At 37.8% G+C, this 25,278-nt stretch overlaps 1 protein-coding gene across 3 annotated transcripts in view; it reads left to right on the top strand.

Annotated features, from left to right (window-relative positions):
• Positions 1 to 8,578, top strand: part of LOC130904472 (suppressor of cytokine signaling 3-like) — an 87,739-nt gene extending 79,161 nt beyond the window's left edge. For 2 of the 3 annotated variants that reach the window (XM_057817235.1, XM_057817234.1), the window contains one exon: positions 7,527 to 8,578. In XM_057817235.1, coding sequence (XP_057673218.1) covers positions 7,557 to 8,171 — 615 coding nt within the window. In that variant the 5' untranslated portion in view covers positions 7,527 to 7,556 and the 3' untranslated portion in view covers positions 8,172 to 8,578. Of the gene's footprint in view, positions 1 to 4,537; positions 6,000 to 7,526 lie in introns of those variants that run through there. The other variant, XM_057817236.1, reaches the window with a different exon arrangement.
• Positions 8,579 to 25,278: the final 16,700 nt, after the last annotated feature.

Raw genomic sequence — 25,278 nt, forward strand, 5'->3', positions numbered from 1 at the left:
CCGGTCGTGCCGATACTTGAACGGTGCCGATCGGTCTAACGGTTCGGGCTGTGAAGCGCGCGTTTTTTTTCCATTCAAAATGAATAGGAAAGTTTTTGGCAAATTTCCGGGGAACCGTAAATTTTTGCCAAATTCTGTATACAACTTTTATGCCCCTCACCGTCCCGGAATTTTTGATGCCCAAATTATGTGATTTGGTCAAAAATTGTAGGACTAGATACATTTTGAAACTTTTTTTATTTTTCGGAAAATTGCCGTTTACGGGCGAACGGAAAATTTTTCGTGGCGGTTTGAAAAATTCCCATCGTCACGCGAAAAATCCGGTCGTGCCGATACTTCAACGGTGCCGATCGGTGCTACGGTTTGGGCTGTGCGTTGGCTCAAAAAAACGCGGAGAATTATTGAATAATAATAATAATAATAACTAGAAACTGCAATTTCGGGAGAAATTACACACCTTGGTCTTTCCTCTGTGGAGATACAGATCTTAGCCCCACTCAGGTCTATCAATAGAATGGATGATAATGCCAGTCATTGGCACAAAACAAAAAGCCATTAGAAAAAATGAACTGGAGAATTGGACGTCCATGGACGTCAATGGCGGCACCCTTCATAATTGTTAATGCAATCGGAGACATTTGGGGGACACGTCCTATTGATATCTAGTCATTTTCTGTTGATTTGTGGAAAAAAAAAAAATTCCCATTGAAAATGAATGGGAAAAATTTTGGACGTCCATGGACGTCAATGGTATCAACTTACATAAGCGTCAATGGAATCCAAGTACATTGGCATCAATAGAATGAACAAACATGAAGAAATGCCATTGGAAATTAATGGGAAGTTTGGACGTCCATGGACGTCAATGGCATCACCCTCCATAAGCGGCAATGCAATCGGGGACATTTGGGGGACACGTCCTATTGATATCTAGTCATTTTCTGTTGATTTGGGGAAAAAAAAAAAATTCCCATTGAAAATGAATGGGAAAAATTTTGGACGTCCATGGACGTCAATGGCAGCACCCCCATAAGCGTCAATGGAGTTGGGGACGTTTGGGGTATACGTCCTATTGATATCTGGTCATTTTCTGTTGATTTGGAGAAATGTAGTTTTTTCCCCATTGAAAATGAATGGGAAAAATTTTGGACGTCCATGTAAGTCAATGGCGGCACTCTTCATAAGCGTCAATGGAATTGGGGAAGTTTGGGGGACACGTCCTATTGATATCTGGTCATTTTCTGTTGATTTGGGGTAATTTTGTTTTTTCCCCATTGAAAATGAATGGGAAAAATTTTGGACGTCCATGGCAGTCAATGGCATCGACATCCATATAATCAATTGAATCCAAGTACATTGGCATCAGTAGATTTGACATGCATGGCCGTCAATGGCATCAATGCAATGTAAATTCCATTGGAAATCCCATTGGAAGTGAATGGAACTTTTCCCATGTGAAATGAATGGGATAGTTTTTGGCAAATTTCCGAGGAAGCGTAATTTTTTTCCAAATTCTGTATACAACTTTTATGCCCCTCACCGTCCCGGAATTTTTGATGCCCAAATTATGTGATTTGGTCAAAAATTGTAGGACTAGATACATTTTGAAACTTTTTTTTTTTTCACGGAAAATTGCCGTTTACGGACGAATGGAAAAATTTTCGGGGCCATTTGTAAAGTTTCCTGTGTCACGCGAAAATTCCGGTCGTGCCGATACTTGAACGGTGCCGATCGGTCTAACGGTTCGGGCTGTGAAGCGCGCGTTTTTTTTCCATTCAAAATGAATAGGAAAGTTTTTGGCAAATTTCCGGGGAACCGTAAATTTTTGCCAAATTCTGTATACAACTTTTATGCCCCTCACCGTCCCGGAATTTTTGATGCCCAAATTATGTGATTTGGTCAAAAATTGTAGGACTAGATACATTTTGAAACTTTTTTTATTTTTCGGAAAATTGCCGTTTACGGGCGAACGGAAAATTTTTCGTGGCGGTTTGAAAAATTCCCATCGTCACGCGAAAAATCCGGTCGTGCCGATACTTCAACGGTGCCGATCGGTGCTACGGTTTGGGCTGTGCGTTGGCTCAAAAAAACGCGGAGAATTATTGAATAATAATAATAATAATAACTAGAAACTGCAATTTCGGGAGAAATTACACACCTTGGTCTTTCCTCTGTGGAGATACAAATCTTAGCCCCACTCAGGTCTATCAATAGAATGGACCATAATGCCAGTCATTGGCACTAAACAAAGTTAAAGGCATTAGAAAAGATTGGGAGAATTGGACGTCCATGTCCGTCAATGGCAGCACCCTCCATAATTGTTAATGGAATCGGGGAAGTTTGGGGGACACGTCCTATTGATATCTAGTCATTTTCTGTTGATTTGGGGAAAAAAAAAAAATTTCCCATTGAAAATGAATGGGAAAAATTTTGGACGTCCATGGACGTCAATGGTATCAACTTACATAAGCGTCAATGGAATCCAAGTACATTGGCATCAATAAAATGAACAAACATGAAGAAATGCCATTGGAAATGAATGGGAAGTTTGGACGTCCATGAACGTCAATGGCATCACCCTCCATAAGCGGCAATGCAATCGGGGACATTTGGGGGACACGTCCTAATGATATCTAGTCATTTTCTGTTGATTTGGGAAAAAAAAAAAAATCCCATTGAAAATGAATGGGAAAAATTTTGGACGTCCATGGACGTCAATGGTATCAACTTACATAAGCGTCAATGGAATCCAAGTACATTGGCATCAATAGAATGAACAAACATGAAGAAATGCCTTTGGAAATGAATGGGAAGTTTGGACGTCCATGGACGTCAATGGCATCACCCCCCATAAGCGGCAATGCAATCGGGGACATTTGGGGGACACGTCCTAATGATATCTAGTCATTTTCTGTTGATTTGGGGAAAAAAAAAAAATTCCCATTGAAAATGAATGGGAAAAATTTTGGACGTCCATGGACGTCAATGGTATCAACTTACATAAGCGTCAATGGAATCCAAGTACATTGGCATCAATAGAATGAACAAACATGAAGAAATGCCATTGGAAATTAATGGGAAGTTTGGACGTCCGTGGACGTCAATGGCATCACCCTCCATAAGCAGCAATGCAATCGGGGACATTTGGGGGACACGTCCTAATGATATCTAGTCATTTTCTGTTGATTTGGGGAAAAAAAAAAATTTCCCATTGAAAATGAATGGGAAAAATTTTGGACGTCCATGGACGTCAATGGTATCAACTTACATAACCGTCAATGGAATCCAAGTACATTGGCATCAAAAGAATGAACAAACATGAAGAAATGCCATTGGAAATGAATGGGAAGTTTGGACGTCCCTGGACGTCAATGGCATCACCCTCCATAAGCAGCAATGCAATCGGGGACATTTGGGGGACAGGTCCTATTGATATCTAGTCATTTTCTGTTGATTTGGGGAAAAAAAAAAATTCCCATTGAAAATGAATGGGTAAAATTTTGGACGTCCATGGACGTCAATGGCAGCACCCCCCATAAGCGTCAATGGAATTGGGGACGTTTGGGATATACGTCCTATTGATATCTGGTCATTTTCTGTTGATTTGGAGAAATTTTGTTTTTTCCCCATTGAAAATGAATGGGAAAAATTTTGGACGTCCATGTAAGTCAATGGCGGCACCCTTCATAAGCGTCAATGGAATTGGGGAAGTTTGGGGGACACGTCCTATTGATATCTGGTCATTTTCTGTTGATTTGGGGTAATTTTGTTTTTTCCCCATTGAAAATGAATGGGAAAATTTTTGGACGTCCATGGCAGTCAATGGCATCGACATCTATATAGTCAGTTGAATCCAAGTACATTGGCATCAGTAGATTCGACATGCATGACCGTCAATGGCATCAATGCAATGTAAATTCCATTGGAAATCCCATTGGAAGTGAATGGGACTTTTCCCATTCGAAATGAATGGGATAGTTTTTGGCAAATTTCCGAGGAAGCGTAATTTTTTTCCAAATTCTGTATACAACTTTTATGCCCCTCACCGTCCCGGAATTTTTGATGCCCAAATTATGTGATTTGGTCAAAAATTGTAGGACTAGATACATTTTGAAACTTTTTTTTTTTTCACGGAAAATTGCCGTTTACGGACGAACGGAAAAATTTTCGGGGCCATTTGTAAAGTTTCCTGTGTCACGCGAAAATTCCGGTCGTGCCGATACTTGAACGGTGCCGATCGGTCTAACGGTTCGGGCTGTGAAGCGCGCGTTTTTTTTCCATTCAAAATGAATAGGAAAGTTTTTGGCAAATTTCCGGGGAACCGTAAATTTTTGCCAAATTCTGTATACAACTTTTATGCCCCTCACCGTCCCGGAATTTTTGATGCCCAAATTATGTGATTTGGTCAAAAATTGTAGGACTAGATACATTTTGAAACTTTTTTTATTTTTCGGAAAATTGCCGTTTACGGGCGAACGGAAAATTTTTCGTGGCGGTTTGAAAAATTCCCATCGTCACGCGAAAATTCCGGTCGTGCCGATACTTGAACTGTGCCGATCGGTGCTACGGTTTGGGCTGTGCGTTGGCTCAAAAAAACGCGGAGAATAAGATGAATAAATAATAAGTACAATAAAGTTGCACAATAACAATACCTTGTTCTTTCTTTCAGAAAGACCAAGGTAATAATAATAAAGTTGCACAATAACAATACCTTGTTCTTTCTTTCAGAAAGACCAAGGTAATAAGAACAATAAAGTTGCACAATAACAATACCTTGTTCTTTCTTTCAGAAAGACCAAGGTAATTAGATTATTGCACAATAACATAAAATCAGAATTGTGCATAATGTAAAAAAACAGGAATACAGTAAAAAATTTAAGTTATTACACTCATGTAAAGCTGTCGGGACACGAGGGGCGAATGAAGAGGACACTGGACTCCAAAGTGACTTTTTCGATACTTGCTATGCTCAAATGTTGGTGGACCCTAAGCATATACTACAAAAAGGCAAAACAAAAAAACAAAACATAATTGGGCTCCAAATGTAACTTTTATACCTGTACTGCAAAAGAAAATAAATAGAGCAACCTATGTTTTTATACAGTACATCAGGGTTACTCCGAAGTAACTTGTTATAATTTTTTTCGTTGGAGATCCTGTGTGAAAGTGCCTCGGGTCACTCCAAACTTTGTAATTAACGGCGAGTGTTGTTTAAGGCAGCGTTTTCCAACTTCGGCTGAACCAAGGTGCATATTTTACAATGCAAAAATATCTCATTGACGCGCCAGCAAACAAAAAAATGAGACAAAAAGTGGATAAGCAATTGAACAGTTGTCAAATTAGTGTATTAATTAGCGGGAATCTGTTTTAATTGGGTTAACTTGTCTGGAATCCTTGAGTATTCATCTTTTGATGTTGTATGAGAAGTTAGTGACGTGTCTTTAGGCGAGATTTAAAAAACAAAAAACAAAAAAAAACGAACGTCTCCACATACAGAATTTTCAGGGTAAGACGCCTCAACGGGAAAATATTGCCTCTTGGGACAAAAGAAATTTCGGGATACAAAAGGCAAAAATACAGTATAGTATGGCTGGTATTCGCGGAGTTTACTGAATGTAACATTCCTATAGCTGCTCTGCCATTGGCTATTGCCGAGCATTCCTGGCATCCAATTGGCTAAGAGGGACCTCGACAGTATGTGTATGTGTGTATCCCAACGTCCTCTTCATTCACCCCTCGTGTTCCGACAGCTTTACACGAGTGTATTAACTTTAATTCTTTTCTCTATTCGTGGTTTTCACAACTCTGATTTTATGTTTATTGCGCAATAATCTAATTTTAACATGTAGTTGATACATTTTTTGATGCATTGTTATGTGTTACGAAAGATTTATGTCTAATTTCTAGGTGGCTTGGATCAGATTAGGGTATTTAAATGGGACAATCTCTACTTACGGAATTTTCAGGTTGCGAAACTACTTCCAGAGCCAATTAATGTCGTAAGTAGAGGTACTACTGTATTGTACGGCGCCCCTAAAGGGACATTGACAGAAATTAAATAAATTTAAGCAATCTGGTGTGCACCAGAAACTATCTGGTAAACATTAGCGTTATATAGCATTTAAGTTAGAGGACTTTTGCTATGCAAGTTAGCCAATTGTTGTAAACATTAGCATTATATAGCATTTAAGTTAAGTTAAGCAAGTTAGCCAAATGTTGACAGAAATTAAATAAATTTAAGCAATCTGGTGTGCACCAGAAACTATCTGGTAAACATTAGCATAATATAACATTTAAGCTAGCGGACTTTTGTTCTGCAAGTTAGCTAATTGTTGTAAACAATAGCATTATATAGCATTTACGCTAGTGGACTTTTGCTATGTAAGTTAGCCAATTGTTGTATACATTAGCGTTATATAGCATTTAAACTAGCGGACGTTTGCTATGGAAGTTAGCCAATTGTTCTAAACATTAGCATTATTTAGTATTTAAGTTAGCAGATTTTTGCTATGCAAGTTAGCCAATTGTTGTATACATTAGCATTAGGCTATATAGCATTTAAAATAGCATTTTTTTGCTATGCAAGTTAGCCAATAGTTGTAAACATTAGCATTATATAGCATTTAAGCTATTGGACTTGAGCTAGTCAACTTATCCATTTGTTGTAAAAATTAGCATTACATAGCATTTAAGCTAGCTGACTTTTACCCTGCAAGTTAGTGAATATTTGCTCTGCAAGTTAGCTAATTGTTGTAAACAATAGCATTATATAGCATTTACGCTAGCGGACTTTTGCTATGTAAGTTAACCAATTGTTGCATGCATTAGCTTTATACAGCATTTAAACTAGCGGACGTTTGCTATGCAAGTTAGCCAATTGTTGTAAACATTAGCATTATTTAGTATTTAAGTTAGCAGATTTTTGCTATGCAAGTTAGCCAATTGTTGTATACATTAGTATTAGGCTATATAGCATTCAAAATAGCATTTTTTTGCTATGCAAGTTAGCCAATCGTTGTAAGCATTAGCATTATATAGCATTTAAGCTATTGGACTTGAGCTAGTCAACTTATCCATTTGTTGTTAAAATTAGCATTACATAGCATTTAAGCTAGCTGACTTTTACTATGCAAGTTAGTGAATTGTTGAAAACATTAGCATTACATTGCATTGAAGCTAGCCGACTTTTGCTATGCACGTTAGCCAATGGTTGTAAAGATTAGCATTATATAGGATTTAAGCTAGCCGAGTTTTTGATATGCAAGTTGGCCAATTGTTGTAAACATTCGCATTATATAGCATTTAAGCTAGCGCACTTTTGCTATGCAAGTTAACCAACACTGCAACAATTGGCTAACTTGCATAGCAAAAGTCGGCTAGTTCAAATGCTATATAACGATTATTATTATTATTATTATTTCTGCTGATGTTCCTTTAGGGTCTAGTTAATATTTGCTGGTGCAATGGTTGCAAAGTTCTCCCACTGATTTTTGTGCAAAACATACTAATGGCGGTTTCCCCCTTAGGTCGCCTTATCCGCCGTTTCTCTACCGGCCATGGTAACTCTCAGCAAGCCCTACTCCGCCATGAGCAGCAGCCACTCGGACTCTCCCGGCATGCGGCTGCCTCAACGTTACAAAACCTTCTCGTCCAAAGCTCAGTACCAGATGGTGCTGAGCACCCTGCGCAAGCTGCAAGAGAGCGGCTTCTACTGGGGCGCCATCACGGGCAAGAACGCCAACAGCCTGCTGGGCGCCGAGAACGCCGGCACCTTCCTGGTGCGCGACAGCTCCGACAACCGCCACCTTTTCACCCTCAGCGTGAAAACGGCGGCGGGCACCAAGAACCTGCGGGTCCAGTGCGACGCCGCCTCCTTCTACTTGCAGACGGACCCCAAGAACATTCACGCCGTGCCCCACTTCGACTGCATCCTCAAGCTGGTGCACTACTACATGCCGCAAAGCAGAGGCAACGGCCGCAACGTGGACTACATTTACTCGGGCGGCGAGAAAGTCCCGCTGGAGTTGGTCAAACCTCTGGCCTGTTGCCCGTCCAGCCTACAACACTTGTGCAGGAAGACCGTCAATGGACATTTGGACATTTCTTCCACAAGAGAGCAGCTCCCTCATCCTCTCAGGCAATACATGCAGGATTATGACTCTCCCATTTAAGAAGCGCATTCCAAGTCTCGGGGAAGCCAGAAAGAAGGAGGGGCGGAGCCGGCAATGAGGTTCCCGGCCGGGATGACGCACAGTTTCCCCCCGTCGCTGCTAGCAATGAGTTGCGCGGCCTCGGAAGCTTTAGACTGAATCCTCTGTGAGGTCCAATTGGATTGTTTTGAACTTTTTCCGGCACTGACAGGAAGGCCACTCCCTCGCCAATGAATGTATTTGAAGCAGACCTTGTCTTCTTTTACCGTCTTTTTTGACGTCGCCATGTTTACATTGAAGACAATCTTTTATAAAGAAGTACTAAAGATGCTTGAAGGTGGAGCGGTCGACACGACCATTTGCACTTATTTATATGTGGACGAACATTTCAGTAATTTATAATAAAGAATGTTATTTTTCTACTCAGACGCAGCTGTGTGTGTGCTTTGTTTGTCGCTCTGATGAACAGCGACGTCTTGTGGAGTTTCAACTGTCGCATGTAATTAGACACAATGAGCCCTAACGATTGCAGGATTAGGATTAAATTAGGCACAATTTGCAGCGTGACATCATGCACCTGTTTCCTCCAAATTGCCTTCTGCATATGATGATGATGAATCAATTGCGTTTTAAAAACTAATCATGAAATCAGGCGGCATTACATCAAAACTTAATTATAGTGTGTTTGTGACTTTTTAAAAAAATAAATATATGGCGGAAAACACTCAGATGACTTGAAGTTCCGCTCTGAGACCCCCAATTTGGCCAAATTTCAAAATTATATATGTATATACGTGTGTGTATATATATATATATATAATATATATATTATTAGAGATGCACGATAATATCGGTCACCGATAATTATCGGCCGATAATGGCAATTATGACGTCACACAGATAATCCAGATAAAACAAAATTCAACCCATAATGCAATCCGATAATTATATACTTGATTAAGCCTCCAAATGTGCGCAATCAACAGTTTTGTCCAATTCTGCTAGTTTTAAGGAGGTGTTTTTGCAGTGTAGTAATGTGATATATGTTAGGAACGGCTTACTTTTAAAGGCATTTTTGTGCAACTTGGGTGTTTATTCTCTAAGTAATTGTTGCCAAAAGCGTACCCTTACAAAATGTCATTGCCATCGTTTAGATGTTAGAATTTACTACTTGTTCACATTTGGTGTGAAAAAAATAGCACTAAATTACATTTTTGCACAGTAAAATTTGATCTTTGTATACTTTAAAATTTTACATACATATTTGAATAGAATTATCGGCGTGACATTATCGGTTATTGGGTGGAAGGGGCAGGAAATTATCGGTTATCGATATCGGTTGAAAAATTTATTATCGTGCATCACTATATATTATATATATACTGTATATTAGGGGTGTCAAACGATTAAATTTTTTAATCGAGTTAATTACAGCTTAAAAATTAATCGCAATTCAACCCATCTATAAAATATGCCATATTTTTCTGTGAATTATTGTTGGAATGGAAAGATGAGACATAAGCTGGATATATACATTCAACATACGGTACATAAGTACTGTATTTGTTTATTACAACAAATCAACAAGATGGCATTACCATTATTAACATTCTGTTAAAGCGATCCATGGATCGAAAGACTTGTAGTTCTTAAAAGATAAATATTAGTACAAGTTATAGAAATTTTATATTAAAACCCCTCTTGTTTTAATAAAATTTTCAATCAAAAAAACTAGTAGCCCGCCATTGTTGATGCCAATAATTACTTACACAATGCTCATGGGTGCTGAAGCCTATAAAATCAGTCACACCCAAGCGCCAGAGGAGGGCGACAAAACTCCGAAAAACACAAGTACAAAATTCACGATGCTGTCATTTTCATGTTAGAGCGGGGCGTGTGCGTTAATTGCGGCAAATATTTTAACGTGAATAATTTTTAAAATTACTGCCCGTTAACGCGATAATTTTGACAGCCCTAATATACACATACATGTATATATGTATATATGCCTATATGCATGTGTGATACATCATTGGACAGCTTAGAATCTTTTGAAACATTTTGAACAGGAGGGCATTAAAAAAAACAACAACAACAAAAAAAAAACAGCAGAACCCTAACTGGAGGTGAGAGCAAGCGAGAGCAGAATTAAAGACGCAATGACTTTAATGAGATATGATCGCGTACTTACCTCTTTTCGATCCAAAATCTCCATGTAGCATGTATCAACGAGTGTCAAGACACAGCTGTGAATTGCCACAGCTGGATTTTGGGGGGATTTTATGGGTGAAACATGGTCATATAACAAGGGTCGCAATGCAGAAACCGCAGACATCAAGGAGTGGTCAAGATAGTCTTTTTCATATATTTACCCTTTTAAACATTTTTTTAAAATCAATTTTTCTGTGTTTGGATCGATTATTTGTCATCTAACATATAGGAGGAAAATGCGACAGTAGTAGAAAAAATACAATTAGGCGCTAGTTATGAGGTAGATATCAGTGACTTTTTTTACAGACGCCAATTTTTTTATTGTGACATAATTTGTTTAAAAGTTTAAAATATGCGAGTGAATCATTTTTCAAAGACGAAATATTAGACATCAATTAATGATTCTAAGACAAAAAAATGACAGAAATTTTGAATAATTATAATTACCTTGGTTTTATGGCTAGGTTGAAACAAAAGCGGTTGCGCGACGTCTGTAAACGGGGGTTTCCAGGGTAAAACGGACAAATTCAAAATAGCTCGGGGGCTTAATACGCCATGAATCTGCTATGGCAGCATATAGACATATTGTTCTATCAAACACAACAGTTGTTTTGGCTTAAAATACAGCAGTTACTTTTAAAGAGAAGTGCAAGAGCAGAAACTGCTTTTTCAGTCTTGTCTGTTTTTCCGTCATATGATAATGATGAATCAAAAATGTAATTGCGTTTGAAAAACTTACCATGAAATCAGTCGGCATTACATCAAAACTTCATATATTGTGTTTGTGACTTTTTAAAAAAAATAAATAAATGGCGGAAAACACTCAGATGACCTGAAGTTCTTCTCTGAGACCCCCAATTTGGCCAAATTTCAAAATCGGCCGATATGCACGTGTGATACACCATTAAAAAGCTTACAATCTCAATTTTCTGGGAAGGAAAATTTTTGAACAGGAGGGCATTTCTAAAAAAAATTAGAGACGCCAGAATTACAGACGCCAGGACTTTAACGAGATATGATCGCGTACTTACCTTGTTTCGATCCAAAAACTCCATGTAGCATGTATCACCGAGTGTCAAGACACATTTGTGAATGACCACAGCCGGATTTTTGGCGGATTTTATGGGTGAAACATGGTAATATAACTAGGGTCGCGATGCAGAAATCACAGACATCAAGGATTGATTGAGATTTTCTTTTTCATATATTTACCCTTTTAAACGTTTTTTTTTTTTTTTTTTTTGCAATTTTTCTTTGTTTGGATATATTATTTATCATCTAACACAGGGGTCCCCAAACTTTTTCCTGTGAAGGCCACATAACTTTTCCCTTCTCTGATGAGAGGCCAGGGTCAGTTTTGTAACAGAAAAAGTGTGACGACTGCAGGAGTGCTGAGATGTAAAAAATTATTGTCTTTCAGAAAGCCACAATCAAATAACCCTTTCTGGATTTTTCACGGAACAAAAGTAAAAAAAAAAAAAAATAATAATATAATATAATATATAATATAATTAATATAATATAATTAATAATAATAACACTATTAATTTACTATTACTAACTATTGAGGGGGAAAAAAAAAAAAAAATTCAAATTGCTCTCTGGTATTGTTCAGGGGGCCGGACCAAATGTGGAGGCAGGCCGTATCCGGCCCGCGGGCCGTAGTTTGGGGACCCCTGATCTAACATATCGGGGAAAATGCGACAGTAACAAAAAAAATACAATTAATCGATAGTTATGAGGTAGATATCCGTGACTTTTTTACAGACGCCAATTTTTTCATTGTGACGTCATTTGTTTAAAAGTTTAAAATATGCGAATGAATAATTTTTTAAAGTCATTTTTTTCCCTTTAAACTAAATATTAGACATCGATTAATGATTTTAAGCTAAAAATGAGAGACATTTCGAATAATAAATACGATTACTTACTTTTTATGGCTAGGTTGAAACAAAAGCGGTCGCACGACGTCTGTAAGTGGGGGGTTCGAGGATAAAACGGACAAATTAAAAATAGTTTGGGGGCTTAATGTGACATGAATCTGCTATGGCAGCATATAGACAGATTGTTCTATCAAACACAACCATTCTTTTGGCTTAAAATACAGCAGTTTATTTTAAAGAGGGGTGCAAGAGCAGAAACTGCTTTTTCAGCCTTGTCTGTGTTTTCCGCCATATACGTATCACCGGAAAAGCTCTGCTTACATCAGGCGGCCGCTAGCTACATTCACTAACAGACTGGCATTGTACTTCGACATATTTACGTGAAATAAACGATAACTACACGTTTTTCTTTGCTTTTAACCAAGGATCAAGACGTCCATATCTAAAAATAATTCGGGGATTTAAGCATTTTTTCACAAGAATTTTCACTGTAAAAGCTCTGTTTACATCAGGTAGCTGCTGGCTGAACTCACTAACAGGCTAGCATTGTACTTCGACTTATTTACGTAAAATAAATGCTAACTGCAGTTTTTTTTTTTTTTGCTTTTAACCAGGAATCAAGACTGTTTTACGTCCATATCGATAAGGAATTCTGGGATTTAAGCATTTATTCACAAGAATTTTCACCTGAAAAGCTCTGTTTACATAAGTCGGTTGCTAGCTACATTCACTAACAGACTAGCATTATACTTCGACATATTTATATAAAATAAACGCTAACTGCATGTTTTTTTTTTTGCATTTTTTTGGGGGGGCTTTTTACAAAGAATCAAGACTGTTTTACGTCTATATCTATAAAGAATTTGGGAATTTAAGCATTTATTCACAAGAATTTTCACCGGAAAAGCTCTGTTTACATCAAGCGGCCGCTAGCTAAATTAATTAACAGACTAGCATTGTACTTCGACATATTTACGGAAAATAATTGCTAACTGCACTTTTTTTTTTGTTTTTTTTTTGCTTTTAACCAAGAATCGAGACTCTTTTATGTCCATATCTATAAAGAATTCGGGGATTTAAGCATTTATTCACAAAAATTTTACTGGAAAAGCTCTGTTTACATCAGGCATTGCTAGCTACATTCACTGAATAGCATTGTACTTCGACGCAGTCTTCCTTAAGGCAAAACACTACCGCTTTTTTCCACCGGCGTCACTAAAATCGACCAAAACTGTAAAATGACCAAATGTTGCTTTAAACGATTAAAAAAATGTCAAACTTTTAAAATCTGAAATATGAATGAATTTAAACTTCAACATATCTAATACAGATGTTGTAAATACACAAATGACTAAAACACATAAATGCATATGAGTTGTTACATTTTACAAATATACATAAAGCACTGGAGGAATACATGAGTACATACAATTAGTATTGTAGTGGTCCCTTGTTTTTCGCAACCTTCAAAAAGCACTATTGCCTTGTTTGATGTCTGTAAAGCTGAACAACTTCACGTTTAGTGAGGACAGAACACGTCATATTTATAAAGTAAATAAGATACTGTGAGGTACAATAAGGTACTGTTTTTACGACTTAAAACAAAACAAAAAAAACGACTGGAGACAAAATGGCGGACAAGACTTCATAAAGTTGTAATCGAGTAAGTTGAGTATGTCATAACCTGGGGACTACCTGTAAAATAAAACAGTTTTAAAGTAGGCCATTCATTGAAGGTGCGCCTTATATTCCGATGCACCTTATAGTGCGGAAAATACGGTAATGATTATATATTTATGATAATTATACCCCAACCTGACTTAGATACAAATCTGAGTCACATGGAAAACAATTTATCAGGCAGCAATGTTGTTTTTAATACAAAAAAATACTAGAATATAATTAACATCTATCCAAGGGCGTAGGTTTGCATAGGGACGGTAGGGACATAACACTACCAACTTTTCAGGATGCTCAAATGATCCCCACCAACTTTGAAGCAACCTTATTTGTATTATATAATGACTTCAGTAATATAAGTCGTTTAGATTGTCTTCCTATATGTTGTATGGATAGAATTGATCCTACCATTATAAGTGAATCACAGTACTTTCTATGTTCAGACTTACACTGACCCCTTTTCACTTGCTGAATGTGCCAGTCCATTTTTTCCCCTCACACGCACGTTTGATTGGCTGATGACTTGAACCCCCCCCCCCCCCCCCACACACACACACACACACACACAGCCCAACAGAAATACAACATGCCGCCTCCCCTGCCCCCTTCAAAGGCAAGGGATATTAGAAGTTGTTTTTCCCGCCAGCAGCAGCCACTGTAAGTAAATTAAAAAGACGTCAATGTTGTGGAGGTGGGGAACGTTCCACTAATTTTGCTACTGCTACAGTGCTTCAAGTCGATTTTACTGAGATTTCTTGAAATAAGAAAAACAGCCAGCTGAAAATAAGTTTAACAGACTTATTTTAAGCAAAAAGTTTGTAAATTTAATCTTAAAAGAAAAACTTGTTTGTCAGAAATGTTCTTAATTGAAGAATATTGTTTAAAACATTATTTGAAAGATTTTTTTTTTTCTTGATTTTGGTGAAAGATGACCAACTTTTAGATAGAGATGTCGGGTCCGATCACATCATTTTCAAAGTAACGGAATCGGCAAAAAAATATCGGCCATGCCTTTTTTTAATATATATATATTTTTTATGAAATCTTTTTCTAATTGTATTTAACATTACAGACATAATATGTTACACTCATCCAGAGTCTTTAGTTTAGGCTTAGGGTAGGGTTATCAAATTTATCCCGATAACGGCGTTAATTAATTTTTAAAACATTTATCACGTTAAATATTTAATGCAATTAATTAGGGTTGGGAATCTCTGGCATGAAGCCGATTCGATATGTATCTAGATACACAGGTTACGATTCGATTATAAAAACGATACATTTTTAAGGCCGAGCGATTCGATACGATTCGATACAGTTTAAGAACGATACGGTTCGATACAGAGTGAAACCGATACGATAGTAAACATTTGTTGTGTGTGTTCGTACAGTATTTTAAAAATATAAAAAAGATCACATTTTTTAATAGCAAAATTAACAAAATGTCATACCAATGCTATGTTTTATTTTTTATGAGAAAAAAATAAGGCTTACTATATGACCGTCATTTTGTTGGATGGGATTGATAATACAATAAAACTCCAGTCACAGACAACAATAAAGTGCAGTAATTCAATTACTGTATTTCCTGGTGTTTTTAACACAAGAGGTCAGTAATTTAAGTGCAAACTTTCAATGTAAACATCTTAAAAACAAAAAATATTAATTATATGCAGCAGCTCTTGAAAAAAAAATTAAACCTGCTAGAGTTATCATAAATAATAAATGTTGCTTTACGACTGGTATAATTGGGGGAATAAAAACATAGCATTTTAGAAAGGTCAATAATCATTACTTTAACCTAATACACAGCAAAGTCATTCACTTATGCCCGTGCTTCCTCATTTTTTATTGCTCATCACTGTCCATATCTTTTTTGAAGGGCAGATTTTTCTTGAGGAAGATCAACTAATCCACATGTTCATGTTTAAGCAGACTGCGTTTCGTGGAAACAATATGCCGCCCTTTCCAGCATTGTAGTGGGTTATTTTTCAGGGTTAAAACTCACGATTTCTGTACCGCTCCACATTTCACGCAAGCTCTGTCCCATGCGAACAGATCTGGCTGCCTTCATCACTTCAAAGTCCGACTTTTGTTTTCCTGGGTGCGTTGAAAATCAATCACAGCACGTCGCTGCCGTCGGTGATCACACTGTCCATTGTTTTAGCATGTTGCTTCGTTGCCTCTACGAGTTTCGTTTTCGTTTTGGGCTGTGAAGAAAACGCTACGCTGCGTGCGTTACAGTGGTTTCGTTAGCTCTCGCGTTGTTATGACACGCCCGTGACGATCGGGTAATGACGGCGACTTGTAGCGGTTCTGCCGAAATGCATGGGAAGTAACTTGTGGCAACCACGACTGTGAGTAGTGCTTGTCCATATTATATCATGCGTGCGGTCTCGATCTAAGTCTGAGCTGATTGGTGAATGACGCGCACTTGTGTCATTCACTGAAAGACACAAGCGCAGCATGAGAAGTAAAAGCTAAATTATAATATTAAGCAATGCATTGAACTAGGCATTAGAAGCCGATTCTTGTGCTCACGATAGCCGAATTCTATCTCTACTATCGGTTCACTGAATATTTCATGGCTAATTACTGTCGAATGGTAACTTTACTATCGATACATCTGTATCTCTCACCTGGAAAACCGGATATCCGGTCGTATTGGTTTATCGTTCTCAAGCTTACAATTAATGCATGTGTGGCACGACACACTCACGCATTGCCGTGCTCAATCTGTAATGGCGCCGTTTTACCCATTTAGAGAGATAAAAGGCAGCGTTTAATGAGTAGAGTGAATTTTGGCAGCCTTTGGAGCCATTTTTTAATAGGCTAAAGTCTTACAATCCCTCTCCCTAAGATCAGAAATATCATGGGAAGCAATGTGGGGAAGCAAGGTAGCAATTGATCTTTTTCTTAACACCTTATGTTATTTCCCAACACAGAGAAGATATATCAATTGGTAGCACTACGCACAGTCATTGTTTTACTTCCCATCATGCATTTGGGTTGAATTGCTGCAGTATCATTTACTGAAAGCTCAACAAATACACTAGATGGCAATATTTAGTCACAATATACAAAGTCACAAGTCTTTCTATCCGTGGATCCCTCTCACAGAAAGAATGTTAATAATGTAAATGCCATCTTGAGGATTTATTGTCATAATAAACAAATACAGTACTTATGTACTGTATGTTGAATGTATATATTCGTCCGAGTTGTATTCATTTTTTTCTTAATGCATTGCCAAAATGTATATGATCGGGAAAAATGATCGGGAATGATTGGAATTGAATCGGGAGCAAAAAAAAGCAATCGGATCGGGAAATATCGGGATCGGCAGATACTCAAACTAAAACGATCGGGATCGGATCGGGAGCAAAAAAACATGATCGGAACAACCCTACTTTTAGATTTATGGGCTCAATACGGACAAATAGTAATATTTACTTCGAGTAAGTGGAAGAATCTGACACATTAATCTGTTAACTAGCCTTTAACACTCAAAAAAAAAGAATTTTTTTTGACTAGATTAAAAAAAAAAAATCAGATTAAGACATATTAAATTTGCAGTGTGAAAGTTAGTGTAGGTCTATACAGATTTATTTTGCATTAATCGTTTAGCCTATCAATTAATTAGGTTCATATTGGTGAGAAATGTAGCCCCGTTCACCCAATATGTTTGGTCTTATTAATGTCCCGTCCCCAGCAAAAAGTGTACATGCAGGTTATTCTGTTATATCGTCCCTACCAATATTAAGACCAAACCTACGCCTTTGCAACTGTCCTGCTAAATTTAAAACTGTGTAATTTAACCCTTAAAGTACTGAGCCTTTATTGAATGTCTTTTTATTTTTATACATGCACTAATTTTTTAAAAGTTTGTGGACGAAAACATTTTGAGTTATTGTCGTTTAGAACTAGACAAAGATGAACACATTTTTAAAGGACTAGGATATGACAAGACTAATATATGTATTTTTGTCCAAAAGACTAAGGCTGCCAAAAACAACACCGTTTCCGACTAATCATTCCAACTCAATTATCCTATTTTCCCAATGGCTCTTCTATGGTCAAACAACTAAGCATTTGCCACCCGGAAGAAAAAGCAAACAGTGATGTTGACTTCCACGTTAGGCCGCGTCATTTAGCCAAATGAGGAACTTTCCGGGAACCTAGAAAACTACAGACAAGTACTTCCTGCTTCAAAGTGGATACCTGTTTGTCGCAAAGCAGCTCTGGCATTTTTAAGTGACTCATTGGATTCCGTCTCGGCACATTGCCACTGTCATAACTTCGCAGAAGTGTCATCTGTCTTTTGAGATGTTTTCTGCAGCCCTTTAAAGTTTCGTCGTCTTTGGATGAAAATACGTATTAGTCTTAGTCATATTTCATAGTCAGTTCAAAATGAGTTCGTCTAGTTTTTGTTGACGATTACGCAATTTTTGTCTGTAAAAGTAAAAGAAGCATAAATCAGCCTTTTGTCGAAAAATAAATGTTTCCAATTAGGGTTGTTCCGATCATGTTTTTTTACTCCCGATCCGATCCCGATGGTTTTAGTTTGAGTATCTGCCGATCCCGATATTTCCAGATCCGATAGCTTTTTTTTTTTTTTTTTGCTCCCGATTCAATTCCAAATATTCCCGATAATTTTTCCCAATCATATACATTTTGGCAATGCATTAAGAAAAAAATGAATAAAACTCGGACGAATATATACATTCAACATACAGTACATAAGTACTGTATTTGTTTATTATGACAATAAATCCTCAAGATGGCATTTACATTGTTAACATTCTTTCTGTGAGAGGGATCCACAGATAGAAAGACTTGTAATTCTTAAAGGATAAATGTGACTTTGTATATTGTGACTAAATATTGTCATCAAGTGTATTTTTTGAGCTTTCAGTAAATGATACTGTAGCCATTTAACTGTTCTGCCCAAATGCATGATGGGAAGTGCAACCATGACCGTGCGCAGTGGCACCAATTGATATATCTTCTCTGGGTTGGGAAGTAACATAGGGTGTTAAGGAAAAGATCAACCACTACCGTTCTTCCCCACATTGCTTCCCATGATATTTCTAATTGCTGAGAGAGGGATTTTAAGGCTTTAGCCAATTAAAAAGAGGCTCCAAAGACTGCCAAAATTCTCTCTACTCATTTTACGCTGCCTGTTAGCTCTATATAGGTAAAACAGCGCCATTTTAGATTGAAACGCGACAATGCGTGAGTGGGTCCTGCAGCGCATGCGTTAATTGCATTAAATATTTTAATGTGATTAATTTAAAAAAAATCAATTACCGCCGTTTACGTGATATATTTGATAGCCCTACTATAAGCCAAAACTAAAGACTCTGGATGAATGTAAGACATTTTGTCTCTACCGTTAAAAACAATTAGAAAACGATTTAATTAAAAAATATTTTAAAAAAGGCATGTCCGATATTTTTTTGCCGATTCCGATACTTTGAAAATGACGTGATCGGACCCAGCCGATCGATCGGGACATCTTTATTTCCAATATTTCAAATGAACATTGACGGACAAGAACATATCTTATTCAATCTGCATCTGCAAGGACGTCAACTTGGTGATGATAATACATACTCAGAAGGAAAACAGTACATTATTTTCCATTATTTATACCCACCTGGATGCCACGAATTGTATGTAACAAAAAAAAGTTGCTCAACAGTTTAAGACGACGGTCGCCACGCAAAATACTAATGCTAATACAAGTGCTATGCTAATACTACGAGTTACCAAGGCAAATTTTTGTCCGCAACTGGTGCCCATGAAAGTCAAAACCAGTGACAGCCATGTACGTCCAAATTTCCCGTTAATTTCCAATGGCATAAAAACCTGTGTAGTTGTGATTTTTGACCAAAAAAATGACCATTATCGTCCATTAACATTCAACTGGTGCCCAAGTAAGTCAATGCTAGGGACAGCCATGCATGCCTATTCCTTTCATTTTCAATGGCAAAAAAACCCCTGTGTGGTTATTTTTTAACAAAAATGTACCATTACAGTCCAGTGACATTCAACTGTCGCTCAGGTAAGTCCATGCCATTGACAGCCATGCACGTCCAAATTTCCCATTCTTTTTCAATCGCATAAAAATCTGTGCGGTTGTGATTTTTGACCAAAAACATACCAGTACGGCTCATTGACATTCAACTAGCACCCAAGTAAATCAATGCTATTGACAACCATGCAGGTCCAAACTTCCCATTCATTTTCGATGACATAACATTTCTGTGCAGTGGTCATTTTTGACCAAAAACTTACCATTACGGCCCATTGACATTCAACTGGCGCCCAAGTAAGTCGATGCCATTGACAGCCATGTACGTCCATGCTTTTGACGGCCATGTACGTCCAAATTTACCATTCCTTTTCAATGGCAGTAAAACCTGTGCGGTTGTGATTTTTGACCAGAAACTTACCATAACGGCACGTTGACATTCAACTTTCGCCCAATTAAGTCAATGCCACTGACAGCCATGCATGTCCAAATTTCCCATTAATTTACAATGGCGTAAAAATCAGTGCAGTTGTGATTTTTGACCAAAAACTTACCATTACGGCCCATTGACATTCAACTGTCGCCCAAGTAAGTTTATGCCATTGACAGCCATATACGTCAATCCCATTGATGGCCATGTACGTCCAAATTTCCAGTTCATTTTCAATGGCAGAAAAATCTGTGTGGTTGTGATTTTTAACCAAAAAAATTACCATGACAGTCCATTGACATTCAACTGGCACCCAAGTAAGTCCATGCCATTGACAGCCATCCACGTCCAAATTTCCTATTCATTTTCAATAGCAGAAAAACCTCTGTGGTTGTGTGTTTTTGACCAAAAACTTACCTTTACAGCTCATTGACATTGAACTGGAGCCCAAATAAATCAATGCCATTGACAGCCATGCAGGACCAAAATTTCCATTCATTTTCAATGACATAAAAATCTGTGCGGTTTTAATTTTTGACCAAAACCTCACCATTACGGCACATTGACATTCAACTGGCGCCCAAGTAGGTCAATGTTATCGACGGCCATCCACGTCCAAATTTCCCATTAATTTTTACTAAAAAAAAAAAAAAAAAAAACACAGAACTTATCATTACAGCCCATTGAGATTCAGCTGGAGCCCAAGTAAGTCCATGCCATTGACAGCCATGTACGTCCAAATTTCCCATTCATTTTCAGTGGCAGGAAAACCTGTGGAGTTGTGATTTTTGACCAAAAACTTACCATTACAGCCCATTGACATTCAACTGCCGTCCTAGTAAGTCGATGCCATTGACAGCCGTGCTCGTCCAAATTTCCCATTAATTTACAATGGCGTAAAAATCTGTGCAGTTGTGATTTTTGACCAAAAACTTACCTTTACAGCCCATTGACATTCAACTTGAGCCCAAGTAAATCAATGCCATTGACAGCTATGCAGGTCCAAAATTTCCATTCATTTTCAACTACATAAAAATCTGTGAGGTTGTAATTTTTTACCAAAACCTTACCGTTATGGCACATTGACATTCAACTGGCGCCCAAGTAAGTCAATGTTATTGACAGCCATCCACGTCCAAATTTCCCATTCATTTTCAATGGCAAAAAAAAAAAAAAAAATCCTGTGTGATTGTGATTTTTGACCAAAAACTTACCATTACATCCCATTGACATTCGGCTGGAGCCCAAGTAAGTCCATGCTATTGACGGCCATGAACGTCCAAATTTCCCATTTATTTTCAATGGCAGGAAAACCTGTCCAGTTGTGATTTTTGACCAAAAACTGACCATTACAGCCCATTGACATTCAAATGGAGCCCTAGTAAGTCAATGCCATTGACGGCCATGCATGTCCAAATTTCCTATTTGTTTTCAATGGCATAAAAATCTGTGCGGTTGTGATTTTTGACCAAAAACTGACCATTATGGCCCAATGGCATTCAACTGGCGCCCAAGTAAGTGGATGCCATTGACAGCCGTGTACGTCCATGCCATTGACGGGCATGTTTGTCAATTGTGTTGATGCCAATGTAGGTAGATTACATTGATGAGTATTAAGTCTATGCTATTGAAGACCAGGTATGGCGATTCTATTGATGCCAATGTACTTGGATTAGGTTGATGCATATGAAAGTCGATGCCATTGACCGCCATGTTGTCAAAATGTCAACAGGAAGTGACCTGGTATTAACAGGAAGTGACCCCAAAAAGCCTCCAAATCAACAGGAAGTGACTCCAAAATGCCACAAAATCAAGATCTGTATCTATCACAGCAAAGCTCCCATCAAAATTTCTCCAGTTTCTAGTTTCTACTAGACGTCCAATCCGTTTGAAGTGGGATGGATGGCAAATGTTCATTCGCTGCTTCCCTCCCATGCATTCGCAAAAATGCATGTCAATTGGGAAATGTCCTACTTCTTACTGAAACAAAAGGAGAAAACTGGGAAGGCGGACATTAGGTTAGGTTAGGAAAGTTGCATAGAGTCCTCACTAAAATTCCTGGAAAGTTCTGAGATTTCCAACTCTACCTTGCATTTGTCTTACAATGATGCAATGACATTTTTCATTTCGATTGATGTTTGTCTGTCTTTCACACTGTATCTTTGAAGTACTGCGACGGCAACAGAAGTTTGCAGTCTGTGATTTAGTGCTACACAGAGTGAAGTTCATGTAGTAAACAAGCACCCAAGCCAGATGACATCCAGGATCATAAAGGCGCACTATATTTACAGCGACCTGCTAAAATGACGGATGAGCCGGAATGCGCAGGAACCTCCCGCGCCGTTCCGGGAAGAGACGCTCGGGATTCGACCTGCTTCAGCAGCACTTTTCCATTTGGGCTCTGATTTGTGAACTGTCAGTGGTCAATTAGGATTTCCTTGGCATCTTTACTCCTGCAGCGCCTTGATATGAGACTTAAATCAAAAAAGCATGTGTAATTACTGCCGCGTTTGGATACCGTCCTCTGTGCGTGTGCAACACGAGTCGATAGCTGGAGCAGCTGAACCCGGCACTATAAAAAGAACCACTCTTGCTTCTACTGTTGCTCAGAGGAAATTCTCTGGTAGAGACGTCACATGACCGCCGGCAGATATATATCCGTCGCCATAGATACTGTGCAGTACACTTCCTCTTTGAATGTTGCGCAACATTTCATGGACATTTGAAGGAACGCCATTGACTTACTAAAAAGTGCTTTTTCGATTTCTTTGGAAGTATGTTTACAGTTCTCACTTAACTGTATTCTTTTCATATGTTGTATGCAGGGCGGAAATGTATACTTAGTCTTATTTGGAAATGGCATTGCACATTTCCAGGGTACTGTATTTCCTTCCGACCTTTTTAGTGTAGCTATTAATGATACTGTAGATCAGGAGTGTCCAAACTTTTGTCTCTGAGGGCAAGGGCCAATTTGAAATCCTTCTACGTTCATTTGTTCAACATGATATACCATATTGGCCCGAATATAAGACGGCCCTGATTAAAAGACGACCCCCTCTTTTTCAAGACTCAAGTTTGAAAAAAGATTTTTTGAACACCAAATTAATTTTTATACAGAAAATAATTACAGTACATCCGAAACAAATTATTATAACAATATATTTGAGAGTAAAAGCATGTTATTTTGCCTCATTCAAATATTAATATCTGAACATTTGAATGTGTAAACTAAATTGCAATCACATTCGTAAATGAATGGCTTCTGTTTTTTTAAATGTAAATAAACCTATCTATTGTGATGAAACAACAAAATTGCAATAACTGCATTAACCATCAAAGTGAAACCTAACTGTAAATGTAGTATTGAAACAAATCTGAATAACGAAAAACATTGCAATAAAGAAATGTAAACTGGTTAAATTTGAGAGTAGCTGAGATCTGTCATGACAGAACATCGCTTCAATTATATCTGGCGCCATCTGGCGTCGTGAATGGGTATAATGTCTAGACCGCGAATATAAGACGACCCCCTCTTTTCAGTGTTATTTCAATGCAAAAAAACACCATCTTACATTTGGGCCAATACGGTATACAGGGGTGAAGTGGCTAGAATTTCTTGACACAGAGCCAGAATGTTTCTTTTCCTCTTCCTCTTTTTTTTTCTTTTTTAAAATTTTTTTAGGGGAGGGGGGAAATACTCCTTAAACAGGGGTCCCCAAACTTTTTCCTGTGAGGGCCACACAACTTTTCCCTTCTCTGATTAGGGGCCGGGGTCAGTTTGTAACAGAAAAAGTGTGATGATTGCAGGAGTGCCTAAATGTAAAACATTTTTGTTTTTCAGAAAGCCACAATCAAATAACCCTTTCTGTATTCTTCATGAAACAAAAGTAAATAAAATAAAAATAAAAATATGATATAATTAGGGCTGTCAAAATTATCTTTTTTCCTGACTTGTTCAAGTCAATGATTGTTCAAGTCAATAATCACTTACAAGAAATTGCTAATTCGTGTTGCTGTATGTATATTTTTGACCCAGCAGATTTGATCACTTTTTCTGTTAACCCATAATAAAGTCATAAAAGAACCAAACTTCATGAATGTTTTTTGTGACAAAGAAGTATTTGTTCCAATCACTCTATCGGAGAAAAATCAGAGTTGTAGAAATAACTGGAAACTCAAGAGAGCCATGACATTATGTTCTTCACAAGTGTATGTAAACTTTTGACCACAACTGTATATATTCGTCCGAGTTTTATTCATTTTTTTCTTAATGCATTGCCAAAATGTATATGATCGGGAAAAATTATCGGTAATGATTGGAATTGAATCGGAAGCAAAAAAAAAGCAATTGGATCAGGAAATATCGGGATCGGCAGATACTCAAAACGTTCGGGATCGGTTCAAGAGCAAAAAAACATGATCGGAACAACCCTAATTTCGATATTTTGCCAAACCCCTAAACGCACGGAACTAATACTAGTATGTATGTTAGGGATGTTCCTGGTCTCATCACGTCGTTTTTAGAGGATCGGGAAAAAAATGGTGGCATTGGTTCAATCGCTGCCAGCACTCCAAGTGACAAACTCATTTAAATTCCCAGCAGAAGGATGAAAACAACCACATGATGATGAGATGGACATCCATCATCATCAAGAGTTGAACTTTACAGAAACCAGCTTAGAATTTTTTTTGCCGAACTAATCTCGAGGTTGTAAGCAAAATTAGTTACGGAGATGATTTTTTTTTTTAATCTCAAGTCTGAGAAATGGCCACCGCAAACCAAAATAAATGACTTCCTGCAACTTGAATACAAATTGTTCAGTGTCTACAACTGATAGGACATTTCATAAGCCAATGCTTGACTATTTTGAATGAGCGTCCTCGGAG

The sequence above is a fragment of the Corythoichthys intestinalis genome, chromosome 16 (assembly GCF_030265065.1).
Source record: "Corythoichthys intestinalis isolate RoL2023-P3 chromosome 16, ASM3026506v1, whole genome shotgun sequence".
Taxonomy (NCBI): Eukaryota; Metazoa; Chordata; class Actinopteri; order Syngnathiformes; family Syngnathidae; genus Corythoichthys; species Corythoichthys intestinalis.